This window comes from Spermophilus citellus (assembly GCF_964194105.1).
Source record: "Spermophilus citellus genome assembly, chromosome: 9".
Classification (NCBI taxonomy): domain Eukaryota; kingdom Metazoa; phylum Chordata; class Mammalia; order Rodentia; family Sciuridae; genus Spermophilus; species Spermophilus citellus.
The window spans coordinates 22289147-22316213 of record NC_138191.1 but is presented as its reverse complement, the minus strand read 5'-3'; the positions used below and the strand labels follow the sequence as shown (position 1 = coordinate 22316213).

The 27067-nt window shown below is 49.1% G+C and overlaps 2 protein-coding genes across 4 annotated transcripts; one reads left to right on the top strand and one right to left on the bottom strand.

The window, feature by feature from the left end:
* Positions 1 to 586: 586 nt before the first annotated feature.
* On the bottom strand, positions 587 to 7535 carry PPM1J (protein phosphatase, Mg2+/Mn2+ dependent 1J). 3 transcript variants are annotated; one of them, XM_081306097.1, is made up of 10 exons: positions 7161 to 7533; positions 5722 to 5836; positions 4953 to 5240; positions 4560 to 4678; positions 3986 to 4070; positions 3054 to 3172; positions 2791 to 2854; positions 2526 to 2633; positions 2232 to 2383; positions 604 to 1009 (listed from the first exon to the last, which is right to left on the bottom strand). In XM_081306097.1, the coding sequence occupies exons 1-10, from the start codon at positions 7484 to 7486 to the stop codon at positions 775 to 777; spliced, it is 1611 nt and encodes a 536-aa protein (XP_081162223.1). In that variant the 5' UTR covers positions 7487 to 7533; the 3' UTR covers positions 604 to 774. The 3 variants fall into 3 exon arrangements, with proteins under 3 accessions (XP_081162225.1, XP_081162223.1, XP_081162224.1); XM_081306098.1 differs by lacking the exon at positions 604 to 1009 and adding an exon at positions 1433 to 2092 and having other exon boundaries at positions 7161 to 7531; XM_081306099.1 differs by lacking the exons at positions 3986 to 4070; positions 4560 to 4678 and having other exon boundaries at positions 587 to 1009; positions 7161 to 7535.
* Positions 7536 to 11060: 3525 nt separating this feature from the next.
* TAFA3 (TAFA chemokine like family member 3) lies at positions 11061 to 20817 on the top strand. The gene is made up of 8 exons (XM_081306109.1): positions 11061 to 11408; positions 12651 to 12709; positions 15138 to 15258; positions 15607 to 15694; positions 15814 to 15929; positions 16886 to 17035; positions 17869 to 17993; positions 19150 to 20817. Exons 5-8 carry the CDS (start codon positions 15815 to 15817, stop codon positions 19159 to 19161), a joined length of 402 nt encoding a protein of 133 aa, XP_081162235.1. The 5' UTR covers positions 11061 to 11408; positions 12651 to 12709; positions 15138 to 15258; positions 15607 to 15694; position 15814; the 3' UTR covers positions 19162 to 20817.
* The last annotated feature ends 6250 nt before the right edge of the window (positions 20818 to 27067 follow it).

Genomic DNA, 27067 nt, shown 5'->3' with positions numbered 1-27067 from the left:
GGAAGTCTATCAACATTTTATTGACTTGCATTCTAGGCACTACATAACTCAACCTTTTAAATACTTGTCACAATCCCTTCAGGGGAAGTATACCCATCTCCTTTTGCCTGTAAGGAAACTGAGGTTTGAAGATGCAGCTTAGCAAATGTTTGAGATTTCTAACAGCAAGAATTCATACAGTCAGGCCTGTGTGACTCCAATGCTGGTGCTGTCTTCTGATGCCTACCTTGCTCCTCCAGTCTTCCCTTCCCCTCGTCTAGCACAGTGTGTGGGACATGATCGGTTTTCAAGAAATATTTGCCGAATGGATGCATGTTAGAAGTCTTACAGACTTTAAAGATCTGAAGTACAGCCAACACATTTGGTAAATGAGCAAACTGAGTTCAAGAGCAGTTTGGTCCCCAGGCCTCTTAATCCACTCAATAGTTCACTCAGTGTGAAGTGAGAGCTATGTGCTGAAGACTGATTTATGCCTTCAAATAATTTACAGTCTAAATGAGGAATACAGACAATCTCAAGATATCTAAGGCTTATGGAACCTGACTCATTAACCATTTCAGTCCTCACAATAACCTGATGGCCTAATAGTGTTATCTCCATTTTACTGAGAAAACAAATGGGGGCTCAGAGATTGCAGAGTTGGTGTTGGGTCTGGTCCTAGAATTCAAACCAATGGACTCTAGAGACCTTGCTCTTAATTGCCATTTCCCTATGGACAACTCTTGCAGGTGGACATACAGGAGGCATTTGCTGTTGGGGGGTGGAGAGAATGCATTAGCTGTGGGATGCCCAGCCCTGAAGAACAGATGAAGTATTCAAATTAGGTTGATGTGTATATTTTAAATAACAAGTTGAAGCTACTACAGGCCCACGAGTCATGGGAACTCCCCAGAAGACAGTGATGGTAATGGAAGATGAGGCTGGAGAAGGAAACAGGAGACAGACCATGAAGGTCCTATATGCCATGGCCAGGAGTTGACTGTGAATTTTGTTCAGATGCAGCAAGAAGCTGCTGGAGTTAGGAAACAAATATAATGAATAACTAAGGAGGTAACAGTGGGAGTGAAGATAAGTGGGAAAAGGTACACACACACACACACACACACACACACACACGGATACATAAATGTATATATTCAACAATACAGTCATGCATCATTTAGTGATGGGGATATAAGAAATGCATCATTAGGCAATTTTATTGTTGTGTAAACATCATAGAGTGTACTTACACAAACTGAGAAGGCATAGCCTACTACACACCAAGGTTATATGGTGTGTACCATCATAAATGCAGCTCATTGTCATCATATAGCACATGATGGTACTTAGTGATTAATTAGCATGATGAAGAGGAAATTAAAGGGTTACCAACTCCAAGGTTTCTAATTTGAGCAGCCAAGCTGATGCCCTTTGAGAAGACGAAGTAGGAGAAGAAACATGCTATGGGAAAATAGTGGATTGAGGTGTGTTGAGGTGAAGTGCCAGTGGGCTTTCACAGACATGTTTGGGAGATGACGGGTATGTATGAATCTAAAGCTCAGGAAAGATCTGGGAAGAGACACCAACTTGGAAGAAACATCAGCAGATGGATGAAGCTACAGAAGTGTCTGAGAACACTCAGGGCAAGTGAGTGGACTGAGGAGAGGAGAGGGCAGAAAGAAGAACCTGGGGGAAAAAAATTCATTTTTGGACTGTCCTGATGTCCTTTCCACCACCGCACAGAACTTTTTCTTAACTTTTAGTTTCTAATCAAAGCAAGTAAAGACACACACCTTTATCCACCGGGTTTATTTGCCAAGAGCTGTAATTCTGGGTCTAGTGGATATCCCTTTTTGGATTAAACTGCCACTAAAGGGTCAGGGAGACAACTGCAGAACTTGGGCTGAGAGAGGGGTAAGCATGGAGAGGCTGGATGGTGGTGGGAGGGATGGGCTGAGCCCCTCAGGAGTAACTGCCCGGCCCTCCTAGGGGGATGACGAAGACCGAGATGTCATCCCCGGAACCCAGCTTGTTGTTAGGGAGACGCCAGCCACGGTCCCGGGGAGTGCCCCGGGCCCCCAGGACCAGAGCTTGGGCCAGAGCTGTATACCTGCCAGGAGCACAGGTGCACATTCATGTATATGGGAAGACAGACACAGAGGCCCACATGTGGGTCCCCAAGCATGGCTTCCCTTTGCCCTTTCCCTCGCCACTGCCATCCCCTTACCATCATGCCATGCAACCCCTACCTGCTGGGGTCATTGGGTTCATAGGCCGACAGCACCCTGTCCACAGTGGCAGCTACCTCACAGTCATTGGTGACATCCCACAGGCCATCTGTTCCCAGGACTAGCACATCGTCTGGGCAGTGCTCATACTGTGTCAGGTCATACACTCGAACCTGGTGGGGAAAGAGTATAGGGAGGATTGAGGTGTGGGGTTTGCTGGACAGGGAGCGTGGGGATAAAGGGACCCTGGATGAAAGCCAGCTTGAGACCCACAGAGGAGAGAAGGTATAGTTAAGGGGAACCTCATCAGCTCACCTCAGGGAAGCAGGAGAGGAAAGGCTTGATGGGCAGGGTGGAACTGCAGACCTTAAGGTTGTGGTCTCCCAATCCCCGGGTTACCCCAATAGTGGCCATCACGCGGGCCTGAGGGAAACATGGAGGGGGACGGCTGTTTAGTCCTCTGCCAGGCTCTCTGAAACCACACAGCCCTCCCACCCCTACCCTCAGGTAGAACCTCCACCTCCCTAGATAAATTGTGGTGGGTCCTCCTGCCCTCTCCCACCTCTACCGGGGAGTTTACCTTTTTGCCCTCCCCACAGACCAGAGGAAACCTGAGGTCCTCCAGCTCGATCTTTTTGTAGGCCCTGGGGAGGGGGGGAGTAGAGGCATCACCTAGGCATCAAAGCCCCTCTCTTCTAGGAGCTGGACACCCACACACAAACCCCTTAGAAGGGCCCCATCCCCCAACTCCCAGCCTGGCCCAGCCTTCAGCTTCCACCTGGCTACTGGTGAGGGACTGGTTGGGTTGCCATGGGAACGACCCAGCTCTGAGGGAAGTGTTACCAGCCAGTCATGTTCTGGTCCCGGTACAGCATCCTCTGCCCCAGCTCCTTGGGCTGAACTCTGCGGGGGAACTCAAGGTGGGTGAATTCACCACCCAGCAGCTCTGGTTTCAGGAAGCCCTGGGGTTGAGAATGGCCAGTCAGAGCAAAGGGCCAGAGGGTGTTACACTCACAGCGTACCCTGGTACCATACATAGATGATGTTAATTTTTGTTTCTTCTTTTGCAGTATTGGGGATTAAACCCAGGGGTGCTTTACCACTGAGCTACATCCCCAGCCCTTTTTAATTTTTATTCTGAGACAGGGTCTTGCTAATTTTTTGAGGCTGTCATTGAACTTATGCTCCTCCTGCCTCGGGCTCCCGAGTTGCAGGAATTACAGGTGTGCCACACTGTATCTGGCTAGATGATATTTATTATAGCAGACCTTTAAGTAAAGGTCCACATGCTACACACTATTCTGATACACACATTAACTCAGTTAACTCTTCAAAACAACCCATGGGGCAGGAACCATTACTGCACAGAGAGGTTAAGGAATTGTCAAAGGTCACATAATTAGCAGAGAACAACAAACCAGGATTCAGTATCCAGGCAGTCCAGTTCCAGAGCCCAGGGGCTTTTTCTGTTCCCTCCCCCCACCTCTGATTTTACTTCCTTCCTCAGCTGGGGCCACAGTGGGTGCTCCAAGCCAGCTCAGGCTCCTTCCTGTAGCATTATCCCCTGGGCTCAGCCCTGCACTTAACAGCCCACACAGCCATCTTCCCAGGAAGCTCCCAGTAGGGAGTGTTTTGTGTTTGGTGGTGGTGGTGTATGTGTGAAAGAGTGAGAGAGAGAGACAGAGAGACAGAGGGGGGGGGGTTCTCAGGGACAAGAGTGCAGAGAGGCACAAGAACCAGTAAACAATGGGGTAGGAAGTTTGGTTCCTACTTACAAGCAGCTGAAGACGCTGGCGCTCAGTCTCCGGGGTAAACTCCCGGGACATTGGAATGATTTCACCATTCCGGATAATGATGGCCCTGCCCAGAGACAGAAAAGGCCTGGCTCTCCTCAGCCCCCTTCATGGATAATTCCACAGGGACCAGGCCTTCCACTTAAGATTCCTTACCCAGGACTCCATCTTTCCTCTCCTTGTGGATATATCAGGCCTTTCTTTATATCTATGGGCCTCCAAGCTCCTTCAATCTTTGGGGTTTCTTTAAATTTAATTTTATTTTTTTACAGTACTGGGGATTGAACCCAGGGCAGCTTTATCACTGAGCTACATCCCCAGCCCTTTTTATTTTATTTTGAGACCCAATTTATTATAGGGTCTCACTAAATTACTGAGGTTGATCTTGAGCTTGTGATCCTCCTGCCTCAGCCTCCTGAGTTTCTGGGATTACAGGCATGTGCCACCATGCCAAGTCCAATATTTGACTTCGAACCCCACCACCTCACTCTTCTATCCCCCCATCCTAGAGAGTATGGCCCCTTGTAGCCACTTTTAAAGCCCTTCTCCTCCATACCTGCTGTCACCTGCATTGGCCACATACACCTTGCCTAGCAGGTACACCACAACCAGTGCACAGCAGCCCCCCTCCACTTGGTGGCCACGACGCTCCCGCTCCCGAGCCATCTGCTCATCCTGCCAAGTGAGGGAGGAGAGTAAAAGAAGAGTTTGCAGACACCGAGTCGCCCTCCCCACTCCTATCTGCAGAAATCATCAGGCACAGCCAGACCACAACTGGAAAATAGTGAAACACATGGGGGTAACTATCCCTTCTGCCTCCCCTCAGAACCAAACTCTGCTCTGGCTCTCAGTGGTGTTCTCAGGGTCAGTCCCTGAGGCCACCCGGCTCTCACACAGAGTTGGCCAGAGTGTCTGCCTAGTCAGCCTTTGGCCCAGGCCACCCACTCACCATGAGCTGGAAGGCATTCTCAATGGCCCCTACTACCAGGCTTTCATGGGTCACTTCCTTCTGTAAAGACCAGCAGGACTGAGGACCAGTCAAGTGAGTAGAATCAGAGCAACCTGGGGTCCCTGACGTGCCTGGGAGGCAGAGGGGAGGTGGTGAGGGGTCTTGAAGTATTTCTACTAGGTCCTTTAGTTGCTCCCGGATGTGGCGATGCAGGAGCCGTGAGGCCATTTCAGCAGCTCCACCACCGGCATGCCCATCAAACAGGCCCCAATAATAGAAGCAGAGTCCCTGGTGGAGGAAAAGTTGAAGGTGAGTAAATCTGTGTGTGTGTGTGTGTGTGTGTGTGTGTGTGTATGGTATAGGGAGAAGAACAAGACTGTAGGCATCCAATAAATATCAGAGAGGTTGACATTACAGGCAAATTAGATTTATTCACTTATTCACCCAGGGCACACTATGTGTCAAAAGAAAGGAGAGCCTCAAAAAAGCCAAATTCTGAGGATAAAAGATGCAAAAATCAGCATCAGTGATTAATTAAATTATCTATAATTTAATTACACAAACATCTACATTTGAAGTAGAAAAGTAAACATTCATCTGACATGGCAGGATTTAATGAATCAATGCCACATAAGGGTTCTGTGGCAAACAGAAAGCTAGTGAGTTAGGAGACAGTTCTTCCACGTCTCAGATATAAAACCAGATGCCTGACATCCCTCAGGATGAGTGTCTATGTCTCCGGAGGCTAGGAGAGGGGGTGAAGTCTTACCTGGCTTTGGCTAGGCTCCCTGGGGGCCCCTGTAACACTCCTCCGTCCTTCCACATACACCACTTCACAGCAAGCCTGGTCCTCATTGTGCCGGCTCTTGCCAGCATTGATGACCCTGCCAGGCCAGAGTGACCACATCAGGTTGGACACCAGACCAGGTCCTGGAATAACCCCCACCTTAGACACATACACATCCTCCCCTGTCGGCTGGCCAAGCTGAGAAAGGTCACAGCCACCTGGGATCCAGGCCAGAGAGAAAAGGAGCCGGGAGAGCTGAGGTGGAGTACTGTCTGGGTGGCAGGCCCTACTTCATAGAAAGGTAGACAGTAGCACCTGCCTGCCTCAGTTCCCCCTTACTTGGCAAAAGAGGCTCCCTCAGGGGTTCTGCTGGAGGAGGCAAGATGAGGGTAAGAAGCTTTATTTCCCTGCAAGCCAAGACCCTCCATTCCACCTCCAACCTCAATCAGTTCTCCCAGTACTTTGTCCCCAGCACCCCACAACTCATGGGCACACCCACCCTCACCCTAAAACTACCCTGCAAAAGTTTCTGCCTGTTTGGCAGTGAGGAAGTGCTTCAGCCCAGATCCGGAAAGAGGAATTGAGAGGAGAGTAAGAGTATAGGCCCACCTGAACTGGGAAGGAGCCACTTAACCACAAACTTCTCCCTTGTAGGAAGTTAAAAGAGGGGGTGGTGGGGCCGTGGGACCACCAGCCACCTTTCTCAGCAATCTCAGTGTCCCCATCTCCCTCAGGGTTAGGTTTTCTGGTAGATGCATTAAAAACACAGGTAGCCTAGGAGCACTGGTCAAGGGGTCTATTTCCTTGATCTGCTGCACCAGTAGGTCCACCGGGAGAACGCAGTCCAAAGGGTACCCTCCCACTGCAGTGGGCTGCCCCCTCCCCCACCCTGGGAGGCCTGCAGCCTTCTGGTGTCGGGCTATTTCTGGGTGTGGAGGGGGAGGGGAACGGTAAGAGGGACAGGGAACTGGGGCTCTAGGGCTGGGAAGCTGCTGATAGTCTTTCCAACCGCTATCTCCCGTTAGAAGGAACTCCGCTCCTCTTTGAACAACCGCCCCCACCCCGCAGTCCCTTAGCCTCTAAACTGCCCAGCCGCGATTAGGAACTGGCCAACTCATCCTTGGCAGAGCCCCCCACCCCCCCACCCCCAGCTCTGGGAGACAACGGGGGTTTTGAGGCGAGAGAGTGAGGGTGATCAACGAGTTACAAGGTGAGAAAGGTGATTCAGGCTGCACCCAATTGGAGAGAGGGCCCGGAGGGGGTGATGCCCGAAGCCCAGAGGATAGCAAAGGTCCCAGGAAAGGGGGGGTTCCTGGCTCCGAGCGCCGCACGGGGGGCGCACCCCTGGAGCGGGGATGCAGAGTTGGGGAGAGGTGGTAGTCCCATCCAGGTCTGGGTGCCCCGGGGAGGGGGGGGCTCACTCGGCGTAGCCAGTGCTCCAGGGCAGGCGGCGGCCCCTGTCCGGAGGGCTTTGCACAGCCCGGCCCGCGTGGTCGTCGGCGCGTCGCAGCCCCCCGGGACTCAGCTGCAGAAAGGTCGGTCTGGAGAAGCTCGCGCGAGTCTCTACGGTCTTCGCGGACGCCCCGCTCTCGCTCCCTGGCCTCGCTGGAGGGCTCTTGGGCGTCTCTGGAGCGGCGGCCGGTGGCGCCGAGGTCGTGCTGGGCAGGTCTGGGGATTTGGGGCGCGGAGGTGAAGCACCCCCGGAGCTCACCAGGTGCGCCACCGCCGAGCGCACCCGGTTTAGCATGCTGCTTCCCTGCCCCGCCCTCGGCCTGGCCCCGCCCCGCTCAGGCCCTGCCCCTAGGGCTCGGCGTGGGCGGTGCTTACCCCTGTTGGTCCTTTGAGGCCATTGGCTCCCCGCCGGGTTGGGGCGGTGCGGGGCAGAACTTCCCCTAGCTCTAGGCCACCCCGGGAACCGCCCCACGGGCTCCCGGTCTCTTCTCCACCTCATTCCGGCTTCGTCCTGCCGCAGTTTCTCCGAGGGAGAAGGGTTTGTTGTGGGAAAGGTCTGAGAGAAGGAAATTTTTACTTTAGTCGTGCTGTAGGAGAGACATCAACTAGACCGTCCCTATTGTGACGAGGGTGGGGGAGGCGGTCTCCCCGCTCCTGGTTCAGGGTGGCCAGGCTGCCTTCAGGGCAACGAAGCTGATGACCTCAGAGCGAAACAGCCGCTTCGGGGCCGCTGGGTGTGAAACAGCTGGTGTGACAACACCTCTGGAGCTGCTGGAGTGAGAGCGAGAGCAGCGAGCTGGTGCAGAGTGGAGGCCCTGGTAACCATGCAGGTCACAGCCCATCACCTTGGATCAGAGAGCCTCGGTAAAGTCCTGGGCTCTTGGCGGTACTGTTAACTCTGAGGCCACTGCCACGTGTGGGAGAGCGGTTGTCACTCATACCCCACTTACTTTCTCAGAACCTTCCCGTACACCCAGATTTAGACTTCTCATCAGTTAATAAGGATAACAACGTAATATAATAAATAAATACCATTTATAGAAGACCTACTGGGCAGTGGGCCTTTGACAAAGCACATTCTATACACCAGTTTATCACGCCCATTTTACAAATGAGACGGGACTGGATGCACCTGTCATTTAATATGACGTGCCCCAAGAGATCATACGACCATTGAGAGATTCATAACCACGTCAGTCTCCTGATACCAAAATCCGGTTCTGACTTGAGAATCAAGTTGATTTCTCTGAATCAGGGAGGGAGAGTTAGGAAGAAGATGACAGCCGTGAGAGGGATGGGGTTCCTCCTCTGCCTTTCTCCTCTTTGCGCAGAGGCTGGGGAGTTCTGGAATGCTGGGCAAGTTCTCTGCCGCCAGGGGGAGACAGAGGCCAGGTTAAACTCCTGCCTGGGCGGATTAAAAGCCCACTTGCTTCAGGACTGAAACTAGACCTAGCGCCAGGTGGGATGCTTATTCTTTCTGCTTTCTGCCTCCTGAGGGAAGGTGGTACTGACCTGACCTGGGAAGAGCTCTATTCCTAAACACGGTATCAGGGAATAGATCATTTTAGGTCCCAGGTACACCCTCCCAACACACAGTTCAAATGAGGTCAAGGTCTGCGTGCCCTAATGCAAGTTGGGCTAGCCTTCACCGGCCATTGGAATCAGGTTCATTATAGGGACCCTACCTCTGGGCTCTGTTCACTGAGTGCTTCCTGACAATACCATACTCTGTCCCCCCAGGCTAAACTGTGCTCCCAGAAGGGGTGGCTTTCCTGGCCTACAATGGTCACTCAGGTGTATGGATTTGCTGTAATTATGCCCGAGATTTGGGCAGAAAGCCAGAGCAAATGAAGTCACAAGAGGGAAAAAACATCAGACCCTACAGAGCAGCAAAGACAGGGACAAAGAACACGCTGCTGCTTGCTATGGGTGTTCCCCTCCTGTTTGAGAAAAACGGGAACCAGCTCTCTGATAAATGACATAACATCACTGCCAGGTCAAAGACTGAAGAAAAATATGACTCCTGGCTATTTTTATTATTCAGTGTTTCTGGGACAGTTTACTTCTCACTTCTCACTGTCACACAGCTCCTTATTCCTTGCTCTTCCCAGCATCTATGGAGTGGCTGCAAAAATAGGCCACACAGCTAGGGCCTGGAGACCCCTTGCTTCCCGTACCAGATGATCCCCAGGGAAGTTGGCAGCGTCTGTGGGCTGTTGAACAGCTCCCCAGCCCCCACCCAGACCCTAAGACTTTCATTTCCCAGAGCCACCCACCCATTCCTGACACCATCACACCTCCTCCATCCTCAGACTGCCCCAGACCTGGTAACGCAGTCATCGCCCCTACCCATCCCAAGGTGGCAGAAGGTGAGAGGAGAAAGGTAGCAGGCTGGGAAGAAGCAAATCTGTGGGATGTTTTTCTCAGTTCAGACGGATAATGTCTAGCCGTGAAGGGGGACTGGAGAGCCTTAACCCATGCAGGGGTTCAGGGCCTATTATTTTTATTATTTGGTGTTTCAGGGATACTTTGCTTATCATTTCTTCCTCCTTGCCTTTTCCCTCCACATTACCCCAACCCCAGAGCCCTGTTACTGTAAGAGGTATGTCCCTCCTATGAAGAGAAAAACTCACAGAACCCCTTTGCCCTTTATTTTCCTAGTACTTTTCACATACAAAATATAACCTTACAAAGAATTATACAATTGCCAGGCATAGTGGTGCGTGCCTGTAATCCCAGTGGCTTGGAAGGAGAATGGCAAGTTGGAGGCCAGCCCCAGCTATTTAACAAGGCCCTAAGCAACTTAGTGAGACCCTGTCTCAAAATAACAAATTTAAAAAGGACTGGGGATGTATCTCAGTGGTAAAGCACCCCTAGGTCCAATCTCCAGTACCTAAATAAATAAATAAATCGACAGTGGAAATTATATTACAGTTTTTTTTTTTCTGATGCAGACACTGGGTCCCAGAATTTGGTTCCCAAGTTGAGACTCACACCCATCATCCATAGGGACCATTCACCAGCCTATTATAGCTCTCCTGCCTGTCACTAAGGATACCATTTCTGGGGTAGAAATATTGCCTTCCAGATATCAATCTAGGAGAGGACTGCTGAAAAGAACTTTGTAGCTGGGTTTAATGGTGAATATTGAGGCCAGCCCTCATCTATACACCCTACTGTCATGTATATCTAAAAACAAATTAAATATATATATATACACACATACATACATATACATATATACACACATATATACATATACACACATATACATATATATACACATATATACCCCCCTCAGAAAAAGACCTCTTTTCAAAATAAAAAGGATCAGGGATGTAACTCTAGTAGAGGGCCCCCTGATCAAGCCCTAGTAGGAGGAGGACAGGGAACAACTTTGTGCAACCATGGGAACGTTCTATATCTGCTCTGCCCAACACACTTGTCTCTAGTTTCTTGTGGCTACTGGACACTTTAAATAGCATTTGAATGCTAAGTAAAGTTTTAATGAGTTTTAGATTTAAATTTAAATAATATGCGGCTAGCGACTACCCAACTGGACAATGCAGTTCTGGAATCTTCAAAGCTCAAGACACCCTGCAGGTCCGGGCAATGATTCCTCACTTCCAGCGCCCCACCGCCACCCCCACCCCGCCGCCGCCCTTCACCTGCGAGCATCACCTCCTTCCGCTGAGCCACAGAACCAGGCGTCGGGAGACCTGCAGGTTTTGGAGGACCTCCTCGGGGTTACCCATCTGGCCGAATCCGTAGGGGCCAGTGGTTCTCCCCTCCCTCCTCCTGTCCTGAGCCGCCAGGGGCCGCTGCGTGCCAGCTGAGCCCGCGAGCCCGGCCGAGCGCCCCGAGCTGTCCCGAAGGAAGCGGCGGCTGGTGCAGGGCTGGAGGAGTGGGGCGGCACCGGCGCCGAGGCTGCAGCGGCCGCAGCACGCTCCCCGGCCTTCAGGCAAGAGGATCCGAGAGGATCCGACTGAGCCCCGCAGGGCGATCGGAGCCGGGCCGGGTCATGCGGGTTTGGCCAGAGCCCCGCTGTCCTGGGGGCGCAGCAACTTGGTGACGGACACAGACAGAGCCCTGGACTGGACGGCATTCAAACTGGCCGCACCCGACAGTAGTCTGCTTTCTGAGTCTTGGTCCCAGGTTCAGAGGCAGCGCGGACCTCAGGCCAGCAGGTTGAACAGTGGGCACCTCTGTAAGGACAGGTAGGTCCCTGTGAGAGTGCTTAGAATTTTGGAGGACCAAGTGGACACTGGAGTTGGGTGAGGGTAGTTTGGGGAAAGTTGGAGGTTCTTGTGGTCTTCAACTCCTTGTTGGTGTGTAGGCTGCTCACTCAGTCTCACTCTAGCATGGGTTGGAGCAGGGGAAAACAGGCTGGGAAACTGAGGTGGAGCATAGAAGTTGAAGAAAAATTCCCAGAAGCTTTCTGCAGCTTCCTCTAGCCCCAATCCTCTCCCCTCCCCCAGGTCTTTTGAGTCTTGGGGTTCATAAGAGAGACCAGGTGAGTGGGATTGAAGGGTCTGGAAGCTCAGAAACAAGATCACTTGAGACAGGCTGAGCATGTAGCTCAGTAGTAGAGCCCTTGTCTAGCATGCCTGAGGCCCTGGGTTCAATCCCCAGCACCCTTCACCTGGGAGAAGCTGCATTTCTAATAGTCCAGATGAGGTTTCCTGATAGGGGCGGAGAGAGGAGAGACCTATTCAGGAAAGAGATACATCCAGACAGGTGGGAGCATACCTATCCCCAGGGTAGTGCCATCACTTCCTCTGAACACCTTCATTCCCCTTTGTAGGACCCTTGTTGCTGGGAGCTAGGAGGCAGGGTTCTCTTCCTTCCTGGGCCTCACCATCCTGTGTTTTACTTCTGCCTCCTTAGGAGGCTGAAAAAGGAGGAGTACTTAGGAGAAGGTGTTGGGGAGCCGTGGCCTGCAGTTCAGAGACCTGCTACACCCCCATTCTGGCTCTGTGGGGTGAGAAAGAGGGTGACAGTGGCAGAATTGAGCCAGCTGTAAGTAAGTCCAGGAAGCAAATGCCATGGGACATTGGTGGTGGAGGCAAACAGGATTCAGGGCTCAGGAATCCTCCCCAGAGGTCTCTCCCAGCAGGAATCTATCTGGCAGATTCTGCTTAGAACCCTCCCCTGATCCTCAGCTCTGCCCCAAGATCAGAGAGATGACAGTGCTGATTCTTAGACCCCTCCTACCGCTGCTTCACTCCTGTGACATTGAAGCTCCGTGGCCACTGGTCCCAGGCTCATCCTGACTCTGTAAGGGCTATTCCCAAGCCAGAGGAAGAGACTCTGCCCCTGCCTAGAACAGCTTCAGAACTGGACTCCAGCCAGCCCATCCCCTTGCCTTCTCCCAAGCCTTCCTTTATTTACCCTACCAGATCAGGGTCAGGGCTCCCTCTAGACCTCATAACTCACTGAAATCTTTCCTACTTGTCCAGGTGGAGTGAGTCTGAGACCAGCAGATGAGCAGACTGAAGCTAAAAGATCCCAACAAAAGGTAAGTGAAGAAACAGTTGAAGATTTGAAGTGTGAGGGGTGGGCAGAGATCGGGCATTTTATTCTAAGAGAGCAGCTGGGTCCTGGCATTTGGTTGATCCCTGATACTCTCAGAATTGTGCTGGCACTTGAGGGAAGTCAGCAGTGACCCAAGGGCTAGCTGAACAACAGAGGCAGTGACGGGGTCTATCCCTGAGCTTGAGACCCTGATGCCTCCTGAGACTGCTTTTGCCCCCATCTGTGGCTGGGCAGCTCCCAGCCTTTGTGTACCTCTACTTTCCAGATGGAATTCCCTCCATTTCTAGCCCACTTTCTGGAACAGATTTGGGAATTTGAACCACCAAGGATGGAGGAGGATAAGGAAAGGGGAAGAGAGTTTGGGTCAGACGCAAGGTGGTGGGTGGGCATAGGGAAGATTGCTGGGTTCTGGCCCCTGCCACCCCCATGCTGCCTGACCTTGGCAAATCATCTGCCTTCCATTAGCCTTCTTTTCATTTTTAAATTTAAATATTGTTTAAATTAAATGGCCACTACATTCCCCAGGTTTGAAACTCAAAAAAAGAAAAAGAGCCGGGTATGGTGGTTCACACCTGTTATTCCCAGCAACTCCCTGAAGCAGAAAGACGCAAGTTCGAGGTCATCCTCAGCAACTTAAGGAGGCCTTAAGCAATTTAGCAAGACCCTTTCTCAAAACAAACAAACAAACAAACAAATATAAAGGGTGGGCAGGGGATGTGGCTTAGTGGTTAAGTGTCCCTGGGGGGCTGGGGATGTGGCTCAAGGGTAGCGCGCTCGCCTGGCATGCGTGCGACCCGGGTTTGATCCTCAGCATCACATACCAACAAAGATGTTGTGTCCGCCGAGAACTAAAAAAAAATAATAAATATTAAAAATTCTCTCTCTCTCTCTCTCCCCTCTCTCACTCTCTCTTAAAAAAAAAAAAAAAGTGTCCCTGGGTCCAATCCCCGGTACAAAAAAGGAAAAAATAGAGAGTAAAAAAGAAATTGGTAGAAAAATAAATCATCTTCTTTCTCAGCCAACCACTTTTCCTTCTTAATGGCAAACAATGTTATTCCTGTTTTTTCCATAGCTAATTTTTTGATATTTTTGTTTGGTGTGGTTTGGTTTGGCTTGTTTTTGTTGTTGTTGTTGTTGTTTTGTGTGTGTGTGTGTGTGTGATTAGTGATTGAACTCAGGGCTACTCTATTGCCAGCTACCTCCTTGGCCCTTTTTATTTTTAATTATTTTTCCTGAAATTGACCTTTATTTGGGGCTGGGGATGTGGCTCAAGCGGTAGCGCCCTCGCCTGGCATGCGTACAGCCCGGGTTCGATCCTCAGCACCACATACAAACAAAGATGTTGCGTCTGCCGAAAACTAAAAAATAAATAAATAAATAAATATTAAAAAAAAAAAAAAGAAATTGACCTTTATTTTGTTGTACTAAAACTTTCTGATACAAAGTAACCTTTTAGTACAGAACATCCCAGGCTGTCAGATCCTGTATCTGCCTGCACACCACCCATCGCAGCCCAATCTGCCTGCAATGTAGAAAAACAGCATGTAACCAATGCCTCAAGAATGGTCTATAGTTTTTCTCAGTTGTCTGAGCTAGAAAACTTGTACCTGAAAAAGAAAGGTCAGCATTGAGAACCCAACCTTGTTTCTCTTTTGAACAGCTGTGCAAGAAATCATATCCCTTTTTTAAAAATATCAGTAATGGTGAAACTACCGTCTCGTTTCTAGAATTACAAAGAATAAAATCAAGTCAAAGGGCTAGGGATGTGGCTCAAGCGGTAGCGCGCTCGCCTGGCATGCGTGCAGCCCGGGTTCGATCCTCAGCACCACATACCAACAAAGATGTTGTGTCCGCCAATAACTAAAAAATAATAAATATCAAAATTCTCTCTCTCTCTCTCTCTCTCTCTCTCTCTCTCTCTCTCTCTCCCCCCCCTTTCCCTCTCTCTTAAAAAAAAATCAAGTCAAAGACATCTTGCTATTAAATGAAATGTTAGGAACAGTATTAAAATATGGACCCTACACCAATGACATGCAGAGCCTGGTATAGAACCTACTAACAGGACACTGCAGGACACACCATTTAAGGAATCTTCAGCCAGACTTATGTGGCCTCCAAAGTGCATGCCCTTTTTATTGTATTTTGAGACAAGCTCTCACTAAGTTGCCCTGGCTGACCTCCAACTTGCAATCCTGCCTCAGCCTCCAGAGTTGCTGAGATTTACAGGTACAGACCACCACATGTGGCTCCAGAGCTAGTTTATGCCTATTCAAGCAGCATAAATAATCCCTCTCTTTTACACATTTTATACACATCGTCCCACATGTTGCTGCCCCCGCTTAACAGTGGATTATCATTGGAGATCACTGCATGCATCATTATATAAAGCATTTCCCATTGTGTTTCCACAGCTGTTTGGAAGAGACTGCCCTGGTACAGATTCTCTCCAATGCATTTAGCCAGTCCTTCACTGGTGGCTGTTTGGGTTGTGTCCAGACTTTTTGAGTTTCCGTTTGCTCATCTATAAAATAGGTAATAACTATCCTACTTTGTGGAATAGTCATGAAGGATTCAAGAGCATGCCTGGGTTAAGAACTCAAAAAAAAAAAAAAGGTGGGGGGGGAGTTAGCATGATTGTTCCTCCTACACCACAGCCCCCCCTTTTTTAAAAATTTTGGGGGATACCAGGGATTGAACTCAGGGGCACTAGACCACTGAGCCACATTCCAAGCCCTATTTTGTTTTTTATTTAGAGACAGGGTCTCACTGAGTTGCTTAGCGCCTGGCTTTTTGCTGAGGCTGGCTCTGAACTCTGGATCCTCTTGCCTCAGACTCGCAAGCCGGCTCTAAGACTCCTTTTAAATGTCACTTCCTCCTCAGGTCCTCCCTTCCTGCTCCCCTGTTCTCTGTGGCATCCATCACTTCCTACAGTGACTTTGTGCCAGGCTGTGAGCTGCCTGGGGACAAGGTGAGCATCTTACCCACCCTTGGCTCCCAGAGAGCATAGCACAGAGAAGCGACTGGGGCTGGGCACTAGGGGAGCCCCTCCTGTCTGGAGCTGTGCGAGGTGTGCCCTTCTCTCCACAGGATGAGTGAAAGGGCCGCGCAGAACTGGAACGCGGGCCACTGGCTGCTGGCACTGTGCCTGACGTGGCTGTGGACCCTCCTGGCCTCTGCTTCCTCGCAGCCTCCCACTGCCACAGGTTAGGGGGAGGTGGCAGGGACTGGGGAGGAGGTTTTCCAGCACACCTGGAAAACTGGATAACACCCCACCCTGTTCCACACAGCGAGTAGATCTCGGAGGCAGAGTAAAATCCATAGGTTTCAGGGTTCTGGCTCCTCCTCTGTTCATCACCCAGGCAACTGCTCCCTTCTGCTATCCCCTCCAGGAGGATGCCTGGGCAGACCCACCGCTCTCTGTCCCTTCCAGGCCAGAAGGTGTTCTGCAGGGAGAGAGGCCCTCGGGTGGGGGCTTAAGTCTAGCCTCCTGGCCTAATTCTGGGGTTTTCCTTCTGGGATGGCTAAAGCCTATATAAGCGGATGATCCTCCCTGCGCACTGTAAGCCCTGGGGCCCTTGCCCTCACCCTGAGAAAGCAGGGAGGTCGGGGCGGGACCTGGTGCGGGACTTATCTTTCTTCTGCTCTGAGTCAGGGTCTGCCAAAGGGTGATGAGTGCGGCCTCACTGGGGAGGAGCAGGAAGATTTCATCTGCTTCTTTCTCCCCTGCCATTGGATTTTTCTGTGTGTGATGCTGGGGATCGAACCCCAGGACTTGATGCTGCTGGGCACGTGGTCCATCAGTGAGCTAAAACCACAGCCCTGGAAATCTCTTAAATAACCTTCCCCCGCCAAGTGTAGTGGTGCACACCTGTAATCCCAGTGACTTCCGAGGCTGAGGCAAGTTGAAGCCAGCTGCAGCAACTGAGCGAGACCCCGTCTCCCAGTAAAATATAAAGGGCTGGGGTGCGGCTCAGTGGTAGAGGGCTTCTGGGTTCAATCCCTACTACTTCCCACCCAACACACACAAACAAGAAAGGAAGGAAGGAAAGGCCTTCTCCCTAGCAGGTAGAAGGGGCTCCAGGACCAGCAGGTGGATGGGAGGGGAGCAGGGCTGGAGGCCTGGGCTGGGGACCTGCTCTGATGTGGCTGGCCCCATCAGTCCTTGTAAAGCAGGGCACCTGTGAGGTGATCGCTGCTCACCGCTGCTGCAACAGGAACCGCATCGAGGAGCGCTCCCAGACCGTTAAATGCTCCTGCTTTTCCGGCCAGGTGGCTGGCACTACGCGGGCAAAGCCCTCCTGTGTGGATGGTGAGTGAGAAGCCAGGCCCTGGTCAGGGGGACTCTGAGCAGAGAGATAAGGAGGTCTGGTTGGGCCTTGCCATCTGCCGGGGATCCAATTTCATCCCCATCTCAGGGCTTTCATGATCAGAGTCTCAAATGATGGGGCACCCTCTGGGGGACAGGAGGGTAGATATGACTATCTCTGTGTCATAGATAAGGTAAAGCTCTTGTTGTGTGCTGGCCCTCACTGCCCAGCCCACACCGACAGACACGTTCCCTCATACTTTAGGCTTTCTGCCACGCATAGCCTTTCAGATGTGGATTCTTCACTTACTGCTCTCTCTTCCACATGCTCTACTCTCGTTCCCAACCCTGGCTTTACGTGGACACGTGTGTTCCTTCACATCACCCTTTCCTACCTACCCACTCTGGCTTCTGTTCTCACCCTTAAGTGGCATCCGAGTAACCACGCCCACTGTGATCACATGCCAGCTTGTGCCCTCCTGGTCTGTGGACCTCTGCACCTGATGCATAGTTGCTCACACACACCAAGCTGCAGATTGGTGACTCTGTGCCAATGACATGGTTGCCTCAGAGGCAACTTCACCTGCCTCCATTCCCCCTCGATGTCTTTGGTGAGATGCTAGGACCCGTAGGATTAAAGTTGGTAGGGGTATGTCCCCAGGCCTCAATAGTTCTGCCTCTCTGGGCAGCCCAGAGTAGGGCGGAAGACAAAGGAAACACGGGACTCCATGCCAGGGGTGTGTGGAAATGTGTACCTCATTCGCAGACCCCCCTCTTGACTGCCGGCTGTGCTCGCAGAGAGCTTAGAGCTGCACTCCTGCCTCCTGCCCCAACAGCCTCCATCGTCCTGCAGAGGTGGTGGTGTCAGATGGAGCCCTGCCTGCCAGGGGAGGAGTGTAAGGTGCTCCCGGACCTGTCGGGATGGAGCTGCAGCAGTGGACACAAAGTCAAAACCACTAAGGTATCCAGGTGGACACCTCATTCTACTCCTCTTCTTCCCCTTTCACCTGGGGCAGCCAAGGGAGCACAGGAGCCCTGGGGATCCAGGATGGCATGACCCAAGGTGGTATCTGTGAGCAGTGCATCCCCAGGTGGTCCTTCCACATACGGTCGGACTCTGGGGACTGGTGTTAGGGCTCTGGATCAGAAATCCTGGAGTGTCTTTCTGGCAGATTTTTTGATGGTCCATATGCCTTGGTTTCTCTTCTTTGCCTACAGTGAGTTTGCTTCTGGAAAACATCAAGTCTATACAAACAAAGTGGGGAATTGGGGAAACTATCTAGATAATTCAGGGAGGAGTCTCTCCTCCTACCTGAATTCCAGGTATAGTAGCCACTCTGCCCACCACTTCTCCATGGACTGTCCCCCCATTCCCACAATTCTAAACTCCTTACAGTTCACACCTCCCTTCCTCTAGTCAAATTGCTCTGTCTGCTGTGACAGCACCCAAGAGGATTATTATTTTCATGGTTTGTTGCCTGCCCCATGAAACAAGGGGTAATTAAAATTTTATCAAAGTTGTTAGCAATTCCATGCATGTCATGGTTAATTAGTTGCATCTCTCTGTCATCACCATTTGTACAGATGAGTGACACTGCGGGGCCAGCCAAGGCACTGCCTTCTACATTCCATACCCATCACCACACACATCAAACAGGCAAACAAAAAATAAGAGAAGGAAAGGCAGCCTCTACAGTTTTGAAGAAAGCAACCATTTTCCCAGAGCACAGAACAAATGGAGCAGGGAGTTTGACTAGATATAGAGCATCTTATCTGTATGCAGACAAAGGAGACAGCCATTCTGAATATACCTAAGCCTAGATGAGAGTGAGACCCACCACAGAGCTTGTGACATTTGTCGCCACATTATATGTTTAGGTTTTTAGCCTATGAAGCCTACACTGTGCTTGCAATTTGTACAGCGACCTGGAAGCAAATAGTGGGTAAAGTGTGCCTGATTTATGTTTGCATGGTCCACCTGGTCACTTTCCCAGCCTGGACTGCTTCAGGAGCAAGGGACCAGCAGCAATGTGACCTGCATATTCTGGAGAGTCTCTGGCACACTGGTATGGATCCACCTTGTCTTCTCTAACCTTCCTCTGTTTTTTGCTGTCTAGGTCACACGATAGCTCTTAGGGATCACAGTCGGGACAGGAGAAGCTTGATTGAGCCTTGGACTGAAGAATGGCATCCAGTCATCACCCAGCAAATTTAGAGATTAGCTCACCTGGACTCATGCTCCATGTCAAATTCAGCATTACCTCTCTTGATTTTAATCAAGTCGCTAAGCAGATATGGATGGATCTCCAACCGCATATCTAGAAGACTGTGCTCTGCTGGAGACAAAGAAGGTCAAGACACAATTCCTGCCCTTAAGGAATATCCAGTTGAGCTGGGGAATCGAAGACAGATAATTTAGGTCATTGAGAGTCTATGGCACCATGACTTCTGAACCACCTGCTGTGGGCATGGTAGGAGTTTGGGGATGAAAATTTCGAAGCTCTTTGGGTACCCCCTGGTCACAAGGCACAAAGATGAGAATTCACACACTCAGCACCTTTCCATCCATCCTGATTCCCTGGTAAACTGCTAACAAGTTGAAGGAAAGATTTCTCCCTTATGCCAGGCCAGCGGTCTCTCATTTGGATGAGATTGGATTGACTTGGGGAAGGAAAGCAACGATCGTGACAACTTTTCCAGCAAAGCATCTGTGGAGTCCCGGCATGTTTGAGCTGTTTGTTGGGTATGGAATGCGCAGGTCCTTAGAATCAGCCTCATCCAAGCACCTCAGGTTTCTGTTCATTTGCTTATTGTAACAGATAAGAAAGCTGGATGTGGTGGCACACCCCTATAATCCCAGCAACTCTGGGGCTGAGGCAGGAGGATCACAAGTTTGAGGACAGCCTGGAAAATTTAGCAAGACCCTGTCTCAAAATAAAAAGAGCTGTGGGTGTAACTCAATGGTAGAGTATTTTCTTAGCATATGTGAGGTCTGGGTTGATTCCCCAGCATTACAGAGAGAGAGATAGAGAGAGAGAGAGAGAGAGGGGAAAAGAAACTGATCCCTGAGCCCCAGAGTGCTGAGATTGAGATGATTATCCCATGAGCTCACAGCCTGGTCTCTCAAATCTCTAAGACTGCAGCCTTTCACTAGTGTGGACATTGGGATTCCAACCTGGACCTTCCTTGTTACGCCTGACCCTGTAAAGCATTGGCTGGGCAGTAGCAACATTTTTCTTGGAACATGCTAGACACTTTGACCAAGTTTACTGTTCTCCTATCTGCAATAACCCAGAATCTTCACACACCAGGATGTAGAGTCACTTTGTCTCCACTCTGCCCTAAGCCCCCCAAATTCCAAATAGGCTCCATGATAACACAGAGGTCACTCAGCCCACTTGCAGTGGGGGCGCTCTGTTGGCATCCCCATTGCCTGCTCTGACCCGTCTCTTTTGTGGTCTTTAGCCTCTGACACTCTTAGAGGTTCCGGTTCTAGGAGAAAGTCTGGGAGGAGTGTAGGGCTGGCCAAAGTCCTGTCCCTTCAAAGTCACCTGCTGAGGTGGTAGGCTGGAGCCTTTGTCTAGGACTGAGGGTCGGCTGGCACCATATGATAGTTTGGATGCAGCCTCTGTAACGGTGGGGATCACCAGGGCTTTAGGGGTAGGGTGTCGTCAGAAACCAACTGGGGTGATGCCGCTTTCTGATCCTCAAGAAGGCAAATAAGATGATTTGGGACTAGTCTCAGTTCCTCCCTCTCTGCCTACCTCTTTATAAAGTAGAACCAAGACTGATGTGTCCCTCACCCCACCCTAGTGTATTTTTTCTTTTTCTTTCTTTTTTTGTTAATGGGGTGAACAATGGTGCCAGCTTCTCGATGGACTGTAAATATCAGTGCTCTGACAACTATAATCTCTGCATACAGGGGGCTCTCGGGTGGGGTTATCAGGGAGCTGATCAAAGCCATCCTTGCCTCCTTCAAGGCTGGGAAAGGACCTGGAGGAGGGAGTAGAGGTTGACATACTATTCCTGGAAAGAGCTAGACAGTAAATATTTTAGGTTTTGCAGACCACAGAAGTCTCTGTTGCACATTCTTTGTTTTCGTTGTTTGATTTAAAAAAAAAAAAAAAAAGAAAAGAAAAAAACTTTCAAAATTGCAAAAAACATTAGCCCAAATACAAAAACCAACTCTTGGCCTTTTTTAGAAGGTTACTAATCCCAGCGAACCTCTGAAGTCAGGCCATGTCTGCAGCTTGGGATGGCTTCCCAGCCTCCTGTCCTGCCATGGGTGCCGTGGAAACCTGAACTTGAGGGCAGGGGTGGGTTTTGTTTTTCTCTGAATGCTCCTTTACGGATGGGTAAGTTAGTTATTTAGACTACAAGTGAGACAACTTTAGCAGAGTCAGGCAATAAAAGCCTGCTCTTCTGGAGGCCAGGATGTGGGCTCCTCCATTCCCTCCCCACCCTCAAGACTGTGTCTAGGAGGGAGGGACAGAGCTCCAGGCCCCTGCTCATCATAAGCCAACCAGTGCCAGCCTCTGCACCAGCCAACCTCATTCTCCTTCCTTCCCTGGCCTCCCTCACCCCTGCTCAGAGGAGACTGCTTTCCTTTGACACATCCTGGGATCTGGTATTTTATTTTATTAGCTCCTCAAGGCCACATTTCCTCCAAACCTATTCATATATTTATCTGAAGGGCTTTGAAGGGTATCTTCTGCATGGCCAGAAAAGCCCCACATGAAGGATCTGATGGAGAAGGTGTCCCACTTTCCAATAGTAGCTCCCTGGGATCTTGTTTCCAGCTAAGTCAATATTTGTGTGCATTTTGTAGCTGTACAATGACAGCCTAGAATGTAAATTGGTTTCCCTGGATTGTCTTCCTCGTCTCCCCTTAGTGTGCTGGGCTCTCACATCCTCTGAGTTCACAGGCACCCTCTGCCCCTCAGCTGTGAAGGCCTTAGGAAGGTTGCTAGTTACAGATCACGGAGCGGATTTCTGTTGCCTCCTGGCAGTTTCCTTAAGGTCTGTGAGTGACATCTTAATTAATGGCCCCAGACAGTTGCACAGAGTTGATGCTGTAGCTTCCTAAAATCACAAACTCACAGCTGGAAGGGATTTCAGAGGCCAGTTAGTTAACTCCCTCATTTATTAGATAAGGAAAGAGTGGCTTGGAGAGCTTAGGTAATTTTCCCAAAGATACGCAGCAGACTGTTGGCTTGTTCTGCCCAGTGACCCACCCAGACAAGTGATCTTTTCATTACTGCACATCACTTCTTACCACTGAACTGATGAGGGACCTGGAAAGTAGTTAGCAAGAATGAATGTGAAGCTAGGTGCTGTGGTGGACACTTGTAATCCCAGTGGTTCAGGAGGCTGAGGCAGGAAGATCTAAGTTCAAAGCCAGTCTCAACATTTAGCAAAACCCTAAGCAACTTCCTGGGTTCGATTCTCAGCACCACATATAAATAAATGAATTATTGTCTTTGAATAAAATATAAAATAGGCTGGGGATGTGGCTCAGTGGTTAAGCATCCCTGGGTTCAATCTCCAGCACAAAGGAAGAAAAAGAGGAGGAGGAGGGAGGGATGAAGAATAAGAGAAAGAAGGAGGAGGAGAATTATTAACATGAAAGAGTCTGGACACTTTCATGGCTTGAGTGCAAGAGGACAGAAGAAAAATGGAAACATTTAGAGATATACACACAGAAAGAGGGAAGAAGCAGCCAGGTACAGTGGGGCACACTTGTAATCCCAGTGACTGGGGAAGCTGAGGCGGGAAGATCACAAGTTTGGGGTCAGCCCAGGCAACTTAGCAAGACTCTGTATCAAAATAAAAAGTCAAAAGGGGTGTGGATGTAACAGTGGTCAAGTGCCCCTGGGTTCGAGCCCAGTACTGCATCACTTCACCACCACATCAAAACACCAGGGCACAGGACATGATAAAACAAAACTAATGCCACGACAAAGAGAATTGATTTTTGCCTTTTCTGGAGGGAATGAAATGGAGCCCCTGTCAACCCCTGAAAGCTTTGAAGCCAGACTTGATGGCTTCTAGGTTCTTACACTCTGCTACACGAGTCTGTCAATGAAACTCCTTGGTGACCTTTCCTTGTTAATAAAGTTTTATTGCAACAGAACCATGTTTATTTGCTTATTATTGCCTACTTATTATTGGCTACTTTTGTGCTATAACAGCAGAGTTCAATTTTTTTAAAGAGACCATATGTCCCCCCTCCCCAAAAATACCTGAATAATTATCTGAGCCTTTATAGAATAATTTTGCCAATCCCTGCTAAAATGTTTTTTTTTTAAACTTTCTCAATATGCACACTTCAAAATCTGGAAAATGAGACTGCATTGTATTCCTGCTTTGGGGGGCCTGTTTGTTTGACACTGAGTGTGCCTGTGTCCCCTTTATTCCCTTCCGTTGTGATACCTGAAAAGAATTGAAGACATCAAGACTAAGAGAGAGGAGCTGAGGCTATGGCCCAGAGGTAGAGCACTTGCCTAGCATGTGTGAGGCACTGGGTTTGATTCTCAGCACCACATACAAATAAATGAATTAAGAAAGAAAGAAAGAAAGAAAGAAAGAAAGAAAGAAAGAAAGAAAGAAAGAAAGAAAGAAAGAAGGAAGGAAGGAAGGAAGGAAGGAAGGAAGGAAGGAAGGAAGGAAGGAAGGAAGGAAGACAGACTAAGAGAGAGGCCAAGAGAAGACTTGGAGCAGATAGAGCCTTCCCTGAGGTTTCGTCACTCCATGCATCAGTTCAGTTCATGCTTTCCAAGTTCATGTTGTTTCTACTTTTAAACTTAAAGAATATAACTGCAGGGGCTGGGACTGTAGCTCAGTGGTAGAGAGCCTGCCTCATAAGTGTGAGGCACTGGGTTTGATCCTCAGCACCACATAAAAATAAATAAAGATATTATGTCCATCTATAACTAGAAAAATAATTTAAAAAAGAATATAACTGCATATGTATCTTGATATAATGATAAAAGTGTACATGCATGTATGCTTCTGGTGTTTGGGGTGTCTGTGGATTTCATATTTCCATGCCTACAAGCAAGGATGATATTCAAAATGCGTACATACGTACAAACTAGTTCAGCACAGAGATGATTAATCAAGCCAGATGGCTAGACCAGGGCACACTGGCTGCACACAGCCCAGCACATAATTGTACATTCCTTCTCCACCTGCTGGGGCTAAGATGGCACTCCTTTACAGGGTAGAGAGGACTCATTTCTCTCTTCCCCCCAGGGCAAGTAGCTAAACTGGATCCCAATATCCTTAAGCTTGTGGTTTGTCACTGAGTGTGGTTCTGCAGTGGACATGGGCACAGCAGCTACTGGACCCAGATGGCCATTCATGTATTTGGAATAGACTTGTAAAATAGGTAAAAAAAAAAAAAAAAAAAAGCCCAGTCGACTGCCTTTTAAACCATTCATGAGGGTACTAATTCTGGAAGGGGAGTTCAACTTTTGAAAACGATTATGCATTTTCAAAAGTTGGATTGACCTACATGCTGGGTGATTGGCAATGCACCGTCATCACTGCTATTAATGAATGTCTACCATGTATCAAGTACCATGCGAGGTAACCATATATTAAACATGTGAACTAAAGATCTCCAAAGAGCCTGCAGACTGTTTGATCTTGGACATCTAACATATCTTGAGTGGAGAGATGGAATGTTGCAGATCAAGAGCCAAGTTATCTTGGGCTATCTTCAATCTCTTTTAATAGCTTTTTATTATTGACCTCTGTATCCGACCTAGCATTCTTGTGACTAGGAAATAAAACTCTTGGAATGAATACTAAGCTTGGTAAAAACGTGATAACATCTGAATCTTGTAAAAGATTTCCTCAGTTTATGAAAGATAACACCTGAATCTTCTAGAAGAGATTTCTCCATCCCTTTGTAGTCCCCGTCTACTTTCTTCTGTGACCATAAAAGCCCATTCAACTTCTTCCACAGGAGAACCATGTCATTCCAGGGAACTTGAATCTGTTCCCAGCCCATGGTTACTCATGTTTGGCTCAGAATAAATCATTTTCTTATTCCTTAGAGCAGAGTTGTTATTTTCTGTTGACAAACGGAACTCCTCCCATCTTAAAATTTTGAGAGAGGGCTTAAAGGTTGGAAAAAGAAAGTGGGGTACGAATTATTCTCGAGCAACCCTACATTCTAAATCAAGATGCTAGACTATTTGTTCAGACTTGTAAAGTGGGTGGTCAACAGTTCATTGCCCACCTCCTCATGGAATGACAGAAAGCTAAGAGTTGAGGCTGAAAGGTGCACTTGAAGAGCTGTCTGCAGAGAGATGTCACTTTCTTCCCCCTCCAGCCAAGGGTGTTGATTCTTTCTTACTATAACCCTTAAGGTGGGTAATCCAGAGGAAAAAACCCTAAGAGTTTGACTGGAATCATTGATATATGTGGGGGGTAAAGGGACTCAGGCCTAAAGATAATCTAAAGGCAAGTGGCTGTGGCAGGATTGCTGCTCTCATAGTGAGTCCAGATGACTGCCTTCAGGGTGAGTGCACCCCTAAGAGCTTAGTAGAGCAGATGTTTGCATTTTCCATGGGCCAGACGTAGACTGCCCTGGAGGGCCTGGAAAAGAGAGGTGACCCTAACTAGGGAAGGACTTGCAGAAGCCACATGGCCAAATGGTCTTAAGTGGCCAGGGGAGGAGGCATTGACCACATCAAGGGACCTATAAGTAAGAGATCCTCTGTAATAGGACATCATCCAGAAACCCAGGACAATGTCCCTCGAGACAATGCCAGACTGTGATAGAAAGAGAAAGATTCATAGACATTAAATAATTTGCTCAATATCAAGCAGCTAATAAATGGTGTATGGTGGTTTTGTATAGTGTCATTTGGGTAAGCTAGAACTACATTTTCCAGAATCATCTTCTTGTCATGGTTAGGGTTGGCTAAAAAGATATGTTTTTAAATTATGTGGAAGGCAGAGAAATTCAGCAGTAGCAGCAATTACTTCCAGCATGTTTCAGGTCATACTTATTCTGCCCCATGCCACTACCAAGAAGTAGTAGCAACTTCCAGCCATTTTGACCCACAGAAATCCCAATCCATATTTCAGAGGCAGAGACAACAGACTTCCATTGACTTCTCTAGGATCCTGCTCTAGTAGCTGGCCTGCCTGAGCTCAAAAAGTTTGAAAGGCTTTCTCTGATCCTCCAGTTTCTCTATGCAAACCCTTATTCCCCCAGTGTCTCCAAAAATCATTGCTATTGCTTGATTATGGTTTATTCCCTTCAAAGTTCATGTTGTAATTTGAAGTGATTGGAGGTGGGACCTCTAAAAGGAGATTTGGTTGTTAATGCCTTTCTCATAGGAGTGGGTTTTGCCTCTTCTGCACACACCCATATGCCCTGCCACACCGAGGCCCTCACAGAAACCGGCACTGTGCTCCTGGATTTCCAGCCTGTGGATCTAAGACCTCTTACAGCATCTGGTTTGCAGGTGTTGACCTGGAAAAATGCTTATTTTTTATGCCTGTTTAGGAAAGATCACCAGACTCAGCTTACTTCCAACTGGTAAAGCCAGCAATATGCCTTCATCTTCCTTCCTCAGGGCTTTATCTACCACAGGAATGAGATGATGCTGAATGGACCAGGTAGGTAGCAAGTAGCAAGTACTTCAGAGGATTTGGTAAGACACACGCATCCAGATGGTGGGAAATCAGTACCACGGAAATTTGGGTAAAATTTATCGAGGCCCAGAGATTTGAGGTACATTAAAGTATCACATCTAAGGTGAAAGACAAATTGCTACCACCTCTCGCTTCTCTACCCTGAGAAAGGGGTGCAGTGTTTGGTGAGCCTCCTTAGATTTGGAAAGTAACATTCAATTCCTTGGGTCATGCAGCTTTAATATATCAAACAACTCAAGTGTCTGGCAGTTTTGAGTAGGACCCAGAATGAGACAACTCTCTGTCATAGGTATAGGCGGATGTGCCAACTTATCTGCTCCTCAAACCAAGCTGTCAGGTTCAATGGCGCTTCAAGTGTCT